Source organism: Nothobranchius furzeri, chromosome 4, assembly GCF_043380555.1.
Source record: "Nothobranchius furzeri strain GRZ-AD chromosome 4, NfurGRZ-RIMD1, whole genome shotgun sequence".
Taxonomy (NCBI): domain Eukaryota; kingdom Metazoa; phylum Chordata; class Actinopteri; order Cyprinodontiformes; family Nothobranchiidae; genus Nothobranchius; species Nothobranchius furzeri.
The window spans coordinates 79,034,232-79,051,299 of NC_091744.1; the positions used below are offsets into that span (position 1 = coordinate 79,034,232).

Sequence of the window (17,068 nt, forward strand, 5' to 3'; positions counted from 1 at the left end):
TTCTGCAAACCCAAGTTTTATTTTTATTTGTTGTTTTTAGTGGTTGAAGGTTACAATATTAGTTTATTGCCTTTGTGTGTTTTCTTATAATCTTATTATCTTTCTCCTTCCTTTTCTCTAAGTGTATGTGCTTCTGTAGCAAGTGAATTTCCCCACTGAGATTAATAAATTCTATTCTATTCTATTCTCGTCGTCATCTTCCTCCGCTTATCCGGGTCTGGGTCGCGGGGGCAGCAGCTCCAAACTGTCCTCACCCCGGCCACCTCCACCAGCTCCTCCGGCAGGACCCCAAGGCGTTCCCGGGCCAGATTGGAGATGTAACCTCTCCAACGTGTCCTGGGTCGACCCGGGGGCCGTCTGCCAGCAGGACATGCCCGAAACACCTCCCCAGGGAGGCGTCCAGGAGGCATCCTGACCAGATGCCCAAACCACCTCAACTGACTCCTTTCGATCCGGAGGAGCAGCGGTTCTACTCCGAGTCCCTCCCGAATGCCCGAGCTCCTCACCCTATCTCTAAGGCTGAGCCCGGCCACCCTACGGAGGAAACTCATTTCGGCCGCTTGTATCCGCGATCTCGTTCTTTCGGTCGTTACCCAAAGCTCATGACCGTAGGTGAGGATTGGGACGTAGATCGACAGATAAATCGAGAGCCTGGCTTTCTGGCTCAGCTCCCTCTTCCCCACGACAGATCGGCTCAGCATCCGCATCACTGCAGACGCCGAACCAATCCGCCTGTCGATCTCCCGATCCCTCCTACCCTCACTCGTGAACAAGACCCCGAGATACTTAAACTCCTCCACTTCTATTCTATTCTATTCTAATATATTCTATTCTATACTTGTCTAATCATGCCATTGAAAGTTATTTTGGGGAAAAACAATATATTATCCTATTTTCCTAACCCTAACAACCTAATATTTATTATGAACCGAGGTAACAGGAACACTTGTTGACCTTCAAAGGCCACTGGCTGCTCTGCTGACCTTAGTTAAACTTCTCCAGGCTGCATCAGTTTGTTGAACTTCTTTCACTTTTTGCAGCTGTACTTTGAAACCGACCATACCCTACAGAGATGATTCCTTTCCTACCGTACAATTTGCAAACTCTAAAAAAAATGTTTTTCCATGCGGGCTTTACCCAACACAGCAGACAGCATTTGTTAGTCCAGAACCTCGAGTCTGACAGCGACCTGTGGGAGGATTGAAACAAAGTGGGAGAGGGTGCTGAGTGGTGCGGTCCTTCGTGTCTCTCTGGTTACAAATCTTTGCCTTCCTGTTTTTAAAGAAAATCAGGATGTGGGGAAGGGAAGACGTGCGCCCGAATGTTGTGCTGGAGCTATTAGAAACATAGAAACACCATCTTTGCAGAGAGACTCTTCTTTAGTTTTAGTTTTGTGAAGGTTTTTTTTTTGTCCTCAGTCTCCTAGACATACATGTTGAACGCCCTAAAACTTTCTAAGATAGCTGTGGGAAGTCAGCTGTGCCTTGTAGCTCTTTGTACATCCATTTCTCTCCTCTCTCTGTTACACTCCTTCCTTTTTTCTCAATTGGGCTCTTGTACTCCACTCTTTTCCCCTCCCCCTTATCCTGTTCCCCCTCTTTCTTGAACTCCCCTTTTGCTTATCTGACAAAGTATTCCCTCAGGAAAGAGAAACAGAGGGTTAAATGGATATCGCAGAAGATCCATGCAGTCCCCCGTTTAAAAAGCCCCCAACTAAACTGGAGGTCTTAGTTTTGCTTGAACTTATTGAACTATGAAGACATGAAACCTGATTTTAACCAAAGTTTGAATGTGCTCACACTTGCTTGATTGAATGATTGCTGCTGAACAACTAAAATCAACGATTTAAGTGCGGTAGAGAGTTTTTTTTTTATTAGAAACAACACAGCTGATGCATGTTTTCTGCAGGGTGTCAGTTCGGACTTTGGCAGAGACCGTGATCTAATTCGACTCCACTGATAAAAACAAAGCAATCTCTTCCATCTTAAAAGCTTCCCTGATAAACCAAATGTCAGCACAGCCATATCTTGATTGTTCGACTGCTCTCTGCATGCACAGCTCTTGCCAGCTGAAAGGAGCCAGTCACGCGAGGGGCTCAACTGAAAGCAGAACCATGTGTGAGGTTGTAGTTAGACCATTAATACAAAAGAAACTCTTTCTTCTGTCTCCTCTCTTCCAAATTACACAACCAGTAAATTACTTTCTTCTTTGGCCGTAAGGAGTCTGGCGATCAAAGGAAATGATGTCATTGCAGAGCTCCACAGTTGGTGTCTCGGCATCCTTTGTTTTAAATATGTATGATTGTGGTTCTGACTAAGTGTGTGAGCGCATCTGTGCTGCTGCTGCTTAGTGACTTTATTCTAATAAGCAGGGATGACCCATCTAATTGGTATTAATGGTCAACTTCACCAAAAAACATTTTTTTTAGTTATTATTTCTGATTATAATCAGTTATTGAGTTTTTCATGCGGGCTGAACATGAAAATAGTCTTCAAACCCAATGTTCTGCATCAGCTTCTGATAGAAAATAGACGGTGAAACTTTAGGATTTGAAGAGCCTGCCAGATCTACGTCAGACTGTCACTTAACATTCATGGACTCACCCATCCTGGCTCAAACTGGGGAAGGCTGTTGTTGGTTTAGCGTCCAGCAAACAGCAGAGAACATCTCAGCTAGTAGAAGCTAACTGTTAGCATTAGCAACTCCACCACACAGCAGAATTCCTCCAGGCTTGTGTTATTTGTGGAGGTAGAACATCAAAGCTGCAGAGCAAATGGAGTCAGCGGTAGAGTCGCATTGTCAGGAAAAGACCTCATATCCTCTCACCTGAAGCTACTTTTTCCTCCAGCTTACTCAAACAAATGCACCGGAGCCCCCCCCCCCCCACCCGAACGACTTACATCATTCGTTTCTACTTGTGACCGCTGCAAATGTATCAAAAAATATGAGCAAATATGACCTTTAGGCTGTTAAACTGGAACATATGTCTGTGGTGAAAGTTATCCTGTTCATGTGGAGTTAGTTAGTTTTGATAACCACAAAGTATTTGCCTTGAGCTCAGTTACAAATTCGGTTTCATTGAATAAAGTAAGATGCTCATTTTCAATTGGGTTTCAAACTTTTCTCCGTTTAAAGTGAAAGAACACTTGGGGATGTGGTGACACATTTGTTTTGTTCAAACGCTTTCTTTACTGCCTTTTCTAATATTTATTTTACCCGACCTTAAAAGTTACAAATTCAAAACTGCTTAATTTAATATTCCTCTGGGAACAATAGTGTTCTTTTGAATTTGAGCTGGTAAATCCTTAGGTCAGGTAAAGCTGTGGTCGGGAGCCCATTGGAGGTTGGAAAATGGAGGTTTGGGGGTTTAGAAATAAATAATTAGAAGTAAACCAAAATAATGGTGAAACAATAACGACTTGAGGTCCAGTCAAACTTTTGGACTTCTTGATGGTTCTTGTACCGTTCACTAACAGGTTTTTCAGGACCCGCTACAGTCCAGCTCCAACGGCAGTGCGTTGGCATGCGGGGGTGTTTGACTGGTCTCTAAACAACTTCTGTTGGTGGCAAAAATAGCTTCCCTGTGAAATTTAGAAATGAGTTTTTCTCCCGTGCAGAACTTTGCACTGTAGCAAGTTTACATCTCAGTGCTAGAACTATGGCTGATTTGTTTAAGCTAGCTGTGCATAGTCCGTAATCTATGACTACAAAAGGTTTAGATGATCGTGCTATTGTTGGACATTTTTTCTGAGGAACGCGGTTGTGTTTGAATTAGGGATTGTGTCTCCAGCTTCTTTCATCTGCATTCATTTGTCCTGCATGGAGATTTTTTTGAAACATCAGATCAGCCACCACCAGTAATAATCCCTCGCTTGTCAGAATCCCTCCATCGTGATTGCTATCAGTAATTCAAGGCCGGACTAAACCGAAGCACACAAACCAGACCCACCAAAATGACCTCATTTCCGACTCACCACAAAAGGATTTAAAACCCACTGCCTATAAAAACTTGTGCATGAGCTTTGTTTTTAATCTAAAGACCTACTGCATAAATAAAGATGTATTGCCAAATGGAATAACCCGTGAGGGAATATTGCAGTAAAGTGGACAGATGGAAAATAATAGAAGATTAAAAGCAATGTCTCTTTAAAAAGTTGGAAAATTTTCTGTGTGTGACCAACAAACTTCCCACCAGATGGTTCAGAAATGTACAAGCATAATTCTCATTGCCTGCTCTTGCCTCTATTTGGAGGTTTTGTGGCAAAATAAATGGGACGAACTGTACGAGTGACATCAGGAATGCAGAAGGAAAATTAAACACTGTTGTAGGGCTGCAGCTATCGAATATTTTTGTAATCGAGTACTCTATCGAATCTTTTTTTCGATTAATCGAGTACTCTAATAAATTACACTTTTGTGTTTGTAAACCTTTATATCATATATTGATGAGCCAAGATGGCGCCGAGTATGGCTGCCTCGTCGCGAGCTCCACCAAGTTCCAACATTACACGCTCCATACTGTACATTAATGCCACTGTTTTGCACATACCAACCTCTGTACATTTTATATCTCTTATCTTATTTACTTTATTCATTTTTATACTTAGATTAGCCATTTTTATATTTTACTTGTTTTTACATTACTGTATTTTTGCACAACTCTGTTGCTGTGAAGCTCGCACACAAGAATTTCACTCGCATGTACTGTACCAGTGTACCTGCACATGTGACGTGACAATAAAAGTGATTTGATATCAAATAGCATGTTATAATTATGAAAGACCTCTTAAAATGAGCAAGCAATTGCCAGTTATTCAAGTTTTATTCAAAATTAGTTTGCATAACTTCAGCACTTCAACTTTACTTCACAGTAAACAAATGCCTGTGCAAAAAATAAGTAAACCTGAGCCGATTTTCCCCTCGTGCGAGAATCTGCTAGCCTGCAAGTCAGACAAAAACTAGGAGGATAACTGTTGAAGTAGTGCTGCGAGCGGCTGCGGCCCAAACAGAACCAGAACCGCTCACGGCGCAAACAGCTCGCCGGCTGTTTCCCTATTAAAACACGTCCGTTTTAATTTCCACACTTTTTTTCTCACAATAACAAGGATTGTCGAGAGCATGTTTGCTGTGGTTTTGTCAAATTATACTGATCACAAAACATTTATTTACTTTCTTTCGTTTTCCTCCGCCACTCATAAATACCCGTGTCCTCCTGCAGAAACCCCGAGGGACAACGGACATCAATAACACAATAAAAAGTCCAACGTGTTGTGTAAAAACTGCTATTTTTAGCACATTTTAAGTCCGACGTGTTGCTACCAGACGTACGGTGTGAGCTGAAACTGAGTGCTACAAACGAAAAAGTCGCAGAGTCCGCAGAATATATAGAAAAACAGGCTAAAATGCATTATCTTGTAGAGGCTCCGAGTCCGCTTGCAGAAGTGACATTTACAGGTGCTGCAGCACGGAGGATGTGGTGTTGTGCTAGGCTAAATCCATTTTACTGTATTTATACTAGACTACGTTTTCCACCTTACGACGTGAAAAATGGTTCCACAACTTTGACATTTTCTGTCTTTTTCGCACTCCACCGGGGTTCAAGTTGTCCGCCATGGCTTAAGAGAAAGTTAAGTTGTATTTGCTACTCGCGTGTGCATTCAGTCCAGTGGGCATGTGCGTCACTTATTTCGGTCCGGGTGAAACATGACCCCGGGCGATTGCAAAGCCATGAATTAATTAAATATGAATTAAACGAATCCTCGAGGCAGAGAATTTGACTCGAGGATTTTTTGTACTCGAATTATTCGAGGTACTCGAGGAATCGTTTCAGCTCTACACTGTTGTTTACATTATCTGAGGCCCTGACAGCCCTTTGTGACATGACATGAAATTTGAAGGTGCAAGTTTGGCGCTTGGTGTTTAGTTTCGTGGGCAAGCCCAACAATGAGCTGCCAACCAACTGTGGCGTGCTCATGTTTCAGGGAACAGGTGGCACCGCTGAGGATCCTTTCAGACCTTATTCAGTTTTTGCTCTCTGTAATGTCAGCGTTAATCCAGGCCAGTCTCATTGTTTATGTACCTGGTTGCTGCCTGGTGCTCCGAGCTTTGACTGTCACTAATAAATATTAACCTTCAAGGATAAGTGCATTTATTTGGAAAGAAATTCTCCATAAAATATGAAATCAATTTAGACTTTTCTTAGTTTAGCATTTTCTTTTAGCTGCACGTTTTCATTTGTTTTTCTTTAAATATTAGGAGAAGTTAAAGGGACTATAAGGAAGTTTGACAGCCAAAACATGTATAGAAATAATAAATTTCTTCTTCATACATTCTCCTGCAATGTCCTGGTCCTGTAGAATGAGCTCTGGCATTTTTACTGTGATTGCCTGTTTTTCTGTAAAATCACAGAAAAAGAGAGCTGCTCGGGTCGAGCAGGCTGCTTCATGCGCGTTCACACTCAGGCATCGCCCGTAGCATTTGCTATCCGTAGCTTTAGCAGCAGAGAGAGGTAGTGCCAACTCAGCGACTTTGTCGCTGTTCCTAACGCCTAGTGATGAACCTAGCTACATTTCTGAGGACCATTATCTACTTTCTGTAGAACTTTCTTCTAGATTTTTCCTGCAAATTTGCAACAAAATAGCCATTTTTGCTCAGAACCGCTCTTTGGATTGACGTTGTTTCAGCTGTCATCGAGGATATAAATGTTACAGATACATCAAATGTTACTGGCACTTTAACTTAATGGCTAACTCTCATGCTGAGGAACTGGGTTTGATTCTGGGTGTGAATAGTTTATTTGGAGTTTCTTTTTTACATTAATTGTAATTTTTTTTATAATAATAAGACACCCAAATTTTTATTTGAGACTCGCCGAACGGCATTGAAGTCACGGAAAAAAAGATGTGGCTTCAACTTTCATTTTGGAACAATTTTTCAAGCAAGGGAAGGGAATGATCTGAGCATGCAGGAGGACTGACCCATCTTAAACCTTTGTCAGCTGTGCTGAATAGAAAGGTACAGAACCAAATTATTTAATTAATTAGTTGCATGTTCTCATATCCTCTGTCCTCCGGGCCACACACACACACACACACACACACACTGCACATTCGGCCGGCCGATGAGAAGTGCAGCTGCAGAGACAGAGGCACATTATTTTATTAATTTGCTGTGTTCTTCTGTCCTCCAGGCCACACACACACACACACATGGGACGCTCTCAGAGCTCTGTCTCTGCTGTTATTTTCGTTACGGAGTGTGAACGTACAGCATGCACGCCTCGTGCACGAGCCTACTATTGAAGCTGCCGTTACGCTTTTGGCCTGAGGGGGCAATCGCGAGCATAAAAATTCAAAACTCCGAAATGTCCCTTTAAAATAGCTTAAAGCTGCTTTAGCGGGTTTACAGAACAAGCTAGGTTTGGTCACGGAACACTCTCACCTTACCTTGAGTATCTTGCCTAAGATGCTTCTGCCGGAACCGGACACCCACATTTCAAGAGGAAACAACATAGTGCTAAACACCGGTCGCTGTTTTCTAGGCCCAAACATCTTTTGATGACCACGACTTGAATTGGTGTTATTCGTTTTGGGACTCTGGTAGTTTTTCCTAAAGTTGAAGTGGTAGCAGCCGGCTGTTTTTCCTTCTCTGATATTATTGAGCGAAGAACCTCTCACATCACTGGTGTTCTGTTGTTAAATACGCGAGTGCGTTATAAATGGAGGACCCAGGGAAGTGTGGCGGTTTTGCATGACTGACAACTGGATGGTCCAGTGATTGCATTCAGTTCTATCTTTGTTCTTGGCAGAGATTAATGCGAGAGAACCACATCATTAATTTTTGTTTGTTTTTTTAAGTCCCCACAATATCTTCATAGCTATACTATGCTACAAAGTTGTTGTAAACAACATTGTCAAAATCGTTCTTTTATTCTTCACATCGCCTGTCAATAATTGCAATTATACCGATTAGCTAGATGCGTTCAGTCTTCCATCCATGCATGTTTATTTGCCTTAAATGTGACAACAGATAAAATAGTTTGTCATTGTTGGGGGGTGTTGAAGTGAGTTGACATTTTGGGGTCACGTACAACATTTTGACCTCAACCATCATCGTGGTTTTCCTAAACAGGGATGGCTGTCTGTTTGGTGGAAGCAGTCAAAAATGAATTTTACAACCAAATAAATCATCAAATGTTGAATTTTTTAATTTATTCAGTCAAAAAAACATAATAATAATATAATCAATAAAACATTACATTACATTTAAAGTGACTGAAAAGGCTCAGGCCGAAGCAAAATGCTTATATTTCTGCCTGCCCTTTTTAACCAATTAAACAAACTAATCTACCCCTTTAACACATAAATCTACAATTTAAGCAAAAAATAGAAAGAAGAAGAAGAGAAATATACACCATTTAGTCAAATAAGTTCACAATACTCTTACATCACAACTTACAAACTTAAAAACTCTTGTAACTGTCAAATATTATCTTCAAAACCATTCTTTTACAACCAAAAAAATCATCAGATGTTGATACAGAGAACATTTTAATTGTCTTTGTATGATGGAAAGTTGACAAATGGAAATGAAATAATTACTCAGATACACAACTGTTGCAAATCAAATACCATCTCACAAAAAGCCTCAATTTCACCAAACCTTATGTGTATAAAGCAGGTTACCACATGTTGCCACCTCCACTTATTTGGCTTCTGTTGCACTAATGGTCAATCATACGTGTGTGTGTGTGCGCGCGCATCTGCTCGGCTGTGCTCCAGCCCTCTGGGTTCAAACACTTGGCTGCTGCTCCAAGTCTTTGAACAGAAAAGCCTGGATATTTCCCAACTCCTTTCCAGAGTGTTCTGTAGTTGTTGCATGCTGACTTAATTAAGGTACCAGTAGGTTACAATTAAGTTGGGAGTTTTCCAGGGCCATGCCAGTCACTGTCTGCTTCTATGCAGCGAATAGAAGATGATGCTCCAGAGGTATCCTCTCATGTTAATGATTTGTTCTGTTTTCTTGGTATTAAAAATAGTTTTCTCCCTCAGATGATTCTGTTTCAGTTTTTCATGGCTGCAGGATTCTGCAGAGCGTCTTTGAACTACAGAGAGAAACGGTCTTTGCAGCTTCTGCTGGTTCAATAAATAGAAACAGTTCAAAGCAAACTTCCTGCAGAAATGATCATAGTGCCTCTGCGGTTTGCACCGACTCTATTCAGCAGTTTGTTTATGATGGGTAACATGTTACGCTGTTTATAGATAGCACTGTGCAAAAGTTTGTTTTATTTTAATCCAAAGGAGCCAGACTTTAGTGTTTCAGGATATATATATATATATATATATATATATATATATATATATATATAATATTCCACTTGCGACTTCAGACTGGCGGGCCGTCCAGAAGAACGGAGCTGTCCTACCTGGCGCTGCAGTTTGCTTCCAGCACGTTTCCTGCATGATTTAGATCATAAACACAGCTGATTTGTTGGTGAGGAATCACTCATGTATGTCATGATCTGGGGAATCTGTCTAACCCAAGACATGCAGAATCACAACAACTCACGAATGGATGGTAAAAAAAATAATATTTATTTTAAAATGGGAACTGAAGGTGCACTGGTAAGTCCAGTGGGGATCGAGAAACGGGAGTGCAGCGTCTGAGGAGGGGAGAGCAGATACAGGGGAGTCCAGGGAGGTAAGTCTTAACTTGGTGGGTGCAGAAAAAAAAACTTACTGGGAAATGGGGAAGCACCGGAATGAGGGAGGGCAGGTTGAGAGCTGGGGTGTATCCAGGTGATGGGTCCAGGAGAGGGAGCGTGAGGAGAGCAGGAGAGTGGGTCGGTAGGAGGAATGGAGAACGGTTCAGAGCTGCATCCAGAAGTCCTATGGAGAATGGGTGAGTAATCCTGAAGGGGTCTCTGAAACCAGAGACGTCCAAAAACCTGGAGACGGGTAATCACAAAAAAATCCAAAGTTCACTAAGTCCAAGAACATGAGAGCACAAAATCCAAGAATCACTAGGAGGCTAGAAACTACCAAGCAGTAGTAATCATCCGGTGTCGAGGTGTGTTCTCCCTCCTCCTTATGTAGCCGGGCCCGCTGATTGCAAACCAGGTGCAGCTGGGAACCTCCCTCTCCTGCAACACACAGCTCAAAGATGGAATGTTGAGAGGAGTACTCACCCCAGCTCATGACAATGTAGGCACTAAGGAAGGCTGGGGAAACATTTCAGATGTTAGATTAAGGTGATAAAAAAGACAAATGCAAAGTGAGGAGATAAGTTTTTCTTTTGGTCTTAAAAACGGACACTAGGGGGTACTAAAAGCAAGTCAGAACAGCCTGGTTCCCCTTTAAAAGTGGTCTTGATCATTTTTTTAATCAGTTTTCTGAAGATATTTCTGTTTTCTTTGGCTGCTTTAAAACACATTTTCAGTAGAGTTTTTGTACCTGATCGTGATGGCATGTTACGCTAACGTGCCTTCAAAAATGAGGAGAATGTCAGCTAGAGGATAGAACAAGTGTCTCTTGCACGAGAATGCAATGTAACTGGAGAAAATTGGGAATATTGTCTGGGAATCCTCTCTTTGAGAAACAGTGAAACTTACGGAAAAGTCCAAACAAGATCTGAGAGATCAGCTGTATGCCAGACTTGCAACTATTAGCTCTTTGTCACTCAAACTGATATGTTTTGTATTGTTTGTGAATTCTTCCTAAATATCTCATTTACTGGCTAAAATATTGCGCAGAGAGAAAACACTGTTAGGATCCATCACATTTCTCTACAATGATCAAGTCCTAAAATGAAAATAGGGGGAAAACAGCCAATTTCCAAAATTAATACATCAAAACTTTTTTTGTGAAAGCCTGAAAACATTTTAACCTGCATTTTAAAATGATTTTGTTAGTCTGATTTAATCCTATGGTTTATAAATAATTAATTCCCCTCGTGATGCTTTTTGAAAAACCTGCCAGAGTCTCTGCAGTGAAGCCAAGGCTTTTCCCAAATTAAATCATGTATGCTATGTGAGGTTATGCAATATAAAGATTAAAGCCTTTGGTACCTAAATTAAATTTGAAAAGTGTTTCATAACCTTAATTTCCCTTTGTTGTTCTGTTACTTATAAGGTTGTTTTAGTGTTGTATGTAAGAGGTAGGTTTGTTCTTAATGAGATGGAAATCATATCCATCACTTCCAGAATAATGCTTTCTCTGCAGTTCTCTGGACAAATGCTAGACACATGGTCTGTGTCTACATGTCAGCATATTCCCATGATTCAAGTCGGAAACAAGGAAAAAAATCTCAGTGTCAGCAACGTTATCTAATTACCTCTAGATGATTATTTTATCGTTGCTTCTATTTGCATTTTCTCCAGGAATATTTTTGGGTTTTATTCCTTAACTCAAACATTAAATTCTGTAAATTGAAGTGAATTCAGTTATGAAGTATATATATTTTTTGTTATTTTAGTAAAAAGCTTGTAGAAATTATGGTAACACTTTAGTTTAGGGAACACAAATTAACCATTAATTAGCTGTCAATTAATATGCATATTAGTGGACTACTAAATCTGAACTAGTCATTATTAAGCATTTATTAACAGCTTATTACTAATGCCGTCATTCTAACATTAACAGGTCATAAATTAAGAGTTTTATCATAACAAGCCATTCATAATGGTTTGTTAACTGAAAGTAAATGTTTTGTTGTTGATTAACGCACATACTAATTAGCTCTGACTTTAGAATGGGGAGCGTATTCTTGCCTTTAAGTAATTAGTTCATTGTTGTTTAGGCTCTATTAACATGTGGAGTTTGGTGTTTATGTACATAATACTTGAACGTAATATTTTTGGTTTTGAATGCAGAATAACTATTCCCCTTGAATTACTTCTTTAAAAGCCAAATATTTATTTGAGCTAATTAGTATGTGCGTTAATCAGCAACAAAACATTTACTTTCAGTTAGCAAACCATTATGAATGGCTTATTATGATAAAACTTTTAATTTATGGCCTGTTAATGTTAGCATTACATCATTGGTAATAAGCACCTAATAATAGCTTAATAATGACTAATTCAGACTTAGTAGTCCACTAATATGCGTATTAATTGGCAGCTAATTAATGGTTAGTTTGTGTTCCCTAAACTAAAGTGTTACCGAAATTATCTAACAAAAAGGTTGTTTGGCTATTATTTAAAGCTGCAATAGCAAATTTGCAAAACAAGCTAGCTTTTAAACACAAACACGGTCACAGAACTCTCACGCTTCCTGTCGGTTATCATCCCCATGCCACGTCTGCCTGATACGGGAACGCACATTGCCTCAGTAAACGAGAGAGCGTTAAACACCAGTTGCACTTTTCTAGGTCCAAGCATCTTTTGTTGCCTGGACCTCTCACACCAGTGGTGTTTTGTTCTAAAATGTGCAATCTTCTTTTATTTGGTCCTTTACTTAAACTAATATGTGTTCCCTCCTTGTAGATGGCTACCAATTGGATTCACACTCTACCCCCATGGGATTCCTGGGAAACAACACAAGTCCAGCAAGATCTTCACCGTCAGCCTTACTGGAGTTACATCAGGCTGCCTTTCAGAAACCAGAGTCAACTGTTTCACTGCTGTCAACTTCTGAGCCAATCCAAACTTCTTCTCCATCTCCGGAAAGTTCCAGGCAGCTACACCAGGCATCTACATCCATAACAACCGCAAGTCTTTCTGCTTTTACAGGATCAACACCACATCAAGGTCCTCATTATGAAGGAAAAGTGACTTCCAGCCCGTCTCAGAAGGGGACATTAGAGCAGATGCAACCAAACACGACACCAACACCTGGCCAGACTTTCTCTGAGACTTTAACAAGCAATTATCTTAGTCCAATCGTGAATTCAAGCCAGCTGAGCCCAAACCCAGATGAGATCATGTCACCTGGTTACCTCGTGCCTTCCATCACCCCCCACTCCACCCTGTCTTTACCTGAACCTGCTGAGGTGCCTTCAGACGACTTCTACCCCACCATCACCATGGATGTGGACTGGGGGTCTGGAGACTATTTGGAAACGATTTCTTACTTGGATCAAGATAGGGACGACACCTCTCTGGTCACGAAGGTTCCCTCTGACCCTTATGATCTGGAGGAAAACACAGAAACCTACGACACATCGTTTCCTTCCAGAGTGGGCATATCCCCCTCATCACTGCACCCTGTTTATCTCTCTCCGTCTTCCAGTTTCATGACCGCACACAGCACTATCGTTCCTCATACATCCATACATCCTTCTTCATTTTCTGCAACAGCTCACCTTATACTCCCGACGCCTCACACGGATACATCTAGCACATCAGATGTAGACTGGGGAGACACTTTTACAATCCAGCCAACAGATGTCCTCTTACCAGACATGAACAGCTTAGAGTATTACACCACTCAGCTGACCAAGGAGAGCAACGTCTCAGCAGAACATAAGACAAATATAACCAGAGTTGCCATCAACGCTACAAATATCACTCCCACTAGCGGCTTCACCAGTAATCTAACTGACGAGGAGTCCTCCGGGGATCTGTCGGGGTTTGAGCCTCCCGATGAATCGACCACGGTAGGTCCAACTGAGGAGAACCTTCAACTGATCAATGCCACTAAGCCGCTTCGTGATCCTTCCTTAATCCCGACTCATTTCCTCAATCCGTCTTCTTCGATATGGAATGACCAGTTGTCTACCACGGGTTGGTCCGTGCATACACGGACTGAGGATGTGGACACTGCAATAACAGATTCTTTGCAGCCTGGTGCGACACCTCTGCTTCCAGAAGATTTGGCGACTTCCTCCTCTCTGACAGATGTGCATTGGTTTGTCACAGATTCGTTTGACGATGAGTCTGTACACTTTACTACTGTCGTAACTGAAACTACAGCCTTCTCCAGTGTTCCTACTGAACCTGCTGCCAGTGACCCTGCTGTAACTGAAGAGCCTTTCAATAATGCTTCAGCTTCAACCAATTCCACAACCCCTAGTGTCACCCCAGTTTCCCCTGTCATGTTGGGTGATCAGGGCATAACTGGTGATGGAGCTGACATCTCCACCACAATGGCCTTGATCCCAGAAAGCAGTGATGTTAATACAGTCTCTGCCTTACCCACAAGTCAACCTGGCACAACCAATGCTCATCACACCACCACTGAGACCTCTACAGTCAACAGCGTTATTACAACTATGGCTGATGAGACGACAATGCCCAGGCCGTACCTCTGCAACGTGGAAAGGCCTGCTTATCTAACAAGGATGGGTAATTCTGAAGTCTCGTTTTTGTTTAGCTTAAATTTGTAACATTTGATTGAGCAGTTCAGTTATTGGACATATTTTAAAGCTGGAAACTTCCGGTTGTTGTGCAAGGTTTTCCCCCTGGGGTCACTGTTGGTCATGCCAAATCACAAGTTCGAGACGTACTGAAAAGGGAATTCAACAAGTCAGTGGAACTGCAGGTAATACTATTCACCATTTGAAAAAATATAAATAATATGCAAAACATGGTAATGTGTGAAATTAGCAGTGATGGGAATGACGCCATTTAAAATAACGGCGTTACTAAAGCTATTTGTTTTTTCAGTAACGAGTAATCGAATTAATTACCATCTTCTTTTATCATAACGCCGTTTCCGTTACTGATAAGAAAATGTGTGCGTTACTAATTCAGCAGCGCGCTGTGTTGAAGCTGTAGTCAGCTGATTGGGAGCTAAAAGAGGCAGAAGTTTTCATCCCAGCGCATCACGGCCCGTGAAGAGCGAGGAAGACGTGATGAATAGTCTATGGTTGCAGACCCGCAGAGTCACTGCTGCAGGCGTAGATCTGCAGCAGTGCCCTTCTCGGCGTTACAGCGGGACGTCCCGCTAGAAGATTCTAGGATTCTTTATTTATTAGGGGATTGTAAACACTTTGTTTTTATTCAGAAAACAGTCAGGTTTATAAAAGTAAGAATTTATTTTACCAACAATTAAAACATGACAAGTTAACTAAGCATTTCCTGTGATGGATGGAACTAGATGTGATGTATGAACCTATGTGTGAATGCGATGTTAGTCAGAACTTCCGGATCTAGGAGAGGTGAGTTCTGGATGTAAAAGAATTTGGTTTGCGTTAAGCCATGAAGTTGATTATTATTAAAAACACATCAGACATTATCTGTGTGTCTACCTCACCCGTTTTCGGAAACCCTCTTGGTGGATCCAAAGGTCAGAGAGGTCGGATGACCTCTGGCACCGAAGGTCCAGTAGATTGACCACAGCACCTACTTCTCCAGTCCAGAGATGTCTCGGGTCACGACGGACGGATGGAACCGCGCGTTTGAGACTCTGAAGGAGTCGTAACAATATCAGCTTGTTCCGCGTGAACGGTTTGCTTTATCAGCTTCGCAGGTGCAAAAAGATTTTGACGGTGTGTCGAAAGCTTTGCTGGTTAAAGAGGGTTTTGCTTCAGGTGGCCGGTCTGAAGCTTTCTCTAGAACTGATGAATCACCAGAGTGATCTGGTTTTAATGTGCTCATGTTATGATTTGTGTAGCCAACCAGAGGTTGACAAGTTTGAGGAATATTACCAAGAATCTCAGAAACCCGCCTTCTTTGATACCGGATGCTCTGATCTGGGTAAAGGACTATCTATATGTGTCATGAGTTCAACTTAACTTTCTTTTGTCCTTGTGTGAATGCAAATGGTGATGACCTTGTCATATAAACATGCTGAAACATATTTCAATCATTTCAAACTTCAATCATTGAGCACAGATTAATGAAACATTTCATTATATTATAATTATTATAAGTAGCAATAAACAAACGTTTATTTAATGATCATCTAGCTTATAAGTTGTAGAAGTTCCTATCTGATTTAGGAAATCATTCTTTGACTTAGCAACTGATCCGGGCTGCGAGTGTTCCTTATATGGAGGCATGAAGTATCCTGAAAGATTGGACCGTGAGGAGAGAACATTATTGTTGACATTTCGTTATCTGTGTTCAGAGCTGCAGGCTCTGAGCTCCAGCTGGTGGGACGGAGGAAGGCTGATTTAGAGGGGACACGTGGAGTCTCGTGTCTCCTTTTTGACCAGATGTTGAATGGTCAAACAGTACCTAAAACTCACCATTGCTGGACATTACACCAGCAACAGAAATGCTACTAAACACATGCAGTTATGTGAAGCTGGACAACTTAGAATACTGTGCAAAATTACATTTATTTCAGTAATTTAACTAGACTGAGAGACCATTTAAAGGCTCAGGAACCTTTACAAGTGTTTTTATTTGCAATTATAAATTTTAGCTGATTGGGGTCTTGTTAAATATCACACAGTGATATTTTAATAGTCTAGATTAGTGTCATGTTCCTGTTTGTAGTTCTTCCTGCTACGTGTCCATTTATTTCAATTATTCAGTTTTATAAAAAACATTTGGACATACATTTTATTATGTTCCAGTCATTAGTCATTTGCAGTAATTTATAGTAAATTAAGAAAGTTAAATTAAGAGGGGAACCCATTTTTCTTGCATTCTTCAATGGAAAAAAGTAACAAAATAGTTATTTTTCTTGATGATTGGTTACATTTATAATCTTGTAACTCTGTAAGTAACTGAATTACTTTTTTGACAAAGTAATCAGTAACTATAACTAATTGCTTTTTAAAAGTACTGTTCCCAACACTGAAAATCACTAAGAATTTAAGGGGATTTTGGATTAAGTGGAATATTTACTAACTGAAATTCTCATTTGGGATTTGTACGTTTATTCATCGATGTCAACAGGGTGTTCTTGTATGTTTAATCCAGACAGTTGAAAATGGTTTCAAGTGTAAATAAAACACACCCTTACGTTTGATTTGTCTCTACAGGTCGTGAATCCCCCTCCAAGCTTCGAGTTCCGTGTGGTTTCGGGCCCAATTGTGTACACGGCCATATCTGTCATTAATGCACTGCTGCAATATGAGAGGAACTTCCTGAATGTGACTCCTAACTGGGTGATACCAGACAGTAAATATCAGGTCCAAACAGGTAAACCACTCATCGAAACATGTGTTGCAGTAG

At 41.0% G+C, this 17,068-nt stretch overlaps 1 protein-coding gene across 6 annotated transcripts in view; it reads left to right on the forward strand.

Annotated features, from left to right (window-relative positions):
* The window catches only part of si:ch211-1e14.1 (UPF0606 protein KIAA1549), a 52,601-nt gene that overhangs the window by 10,621 nt on the left and 24,912 nt on the right, over window positions 1–17,068 (forward strand). For all 6 annotated transcript variants that reach the window (XM_054733294.2, XM_054733298.2, XM_054733295.2 and 3 more), the window contains exons 3-5: window positions 12,485–14,284; window positions 14,392–14,480; window positions 16,876–17,035. In XM_054733294.2, coding sequence (XP_054589269.2) covers window positions 12,485–14,284; window positions 14,392–14,480; window positions 16,876–17,035 — 2,049 coding nt within the window. The remainder of the gene's footprint in view (window positions 1–12,484; window positions 14,285–14,391; window positions 14,481–16,875; window positions 17,036–17,068) is intronic.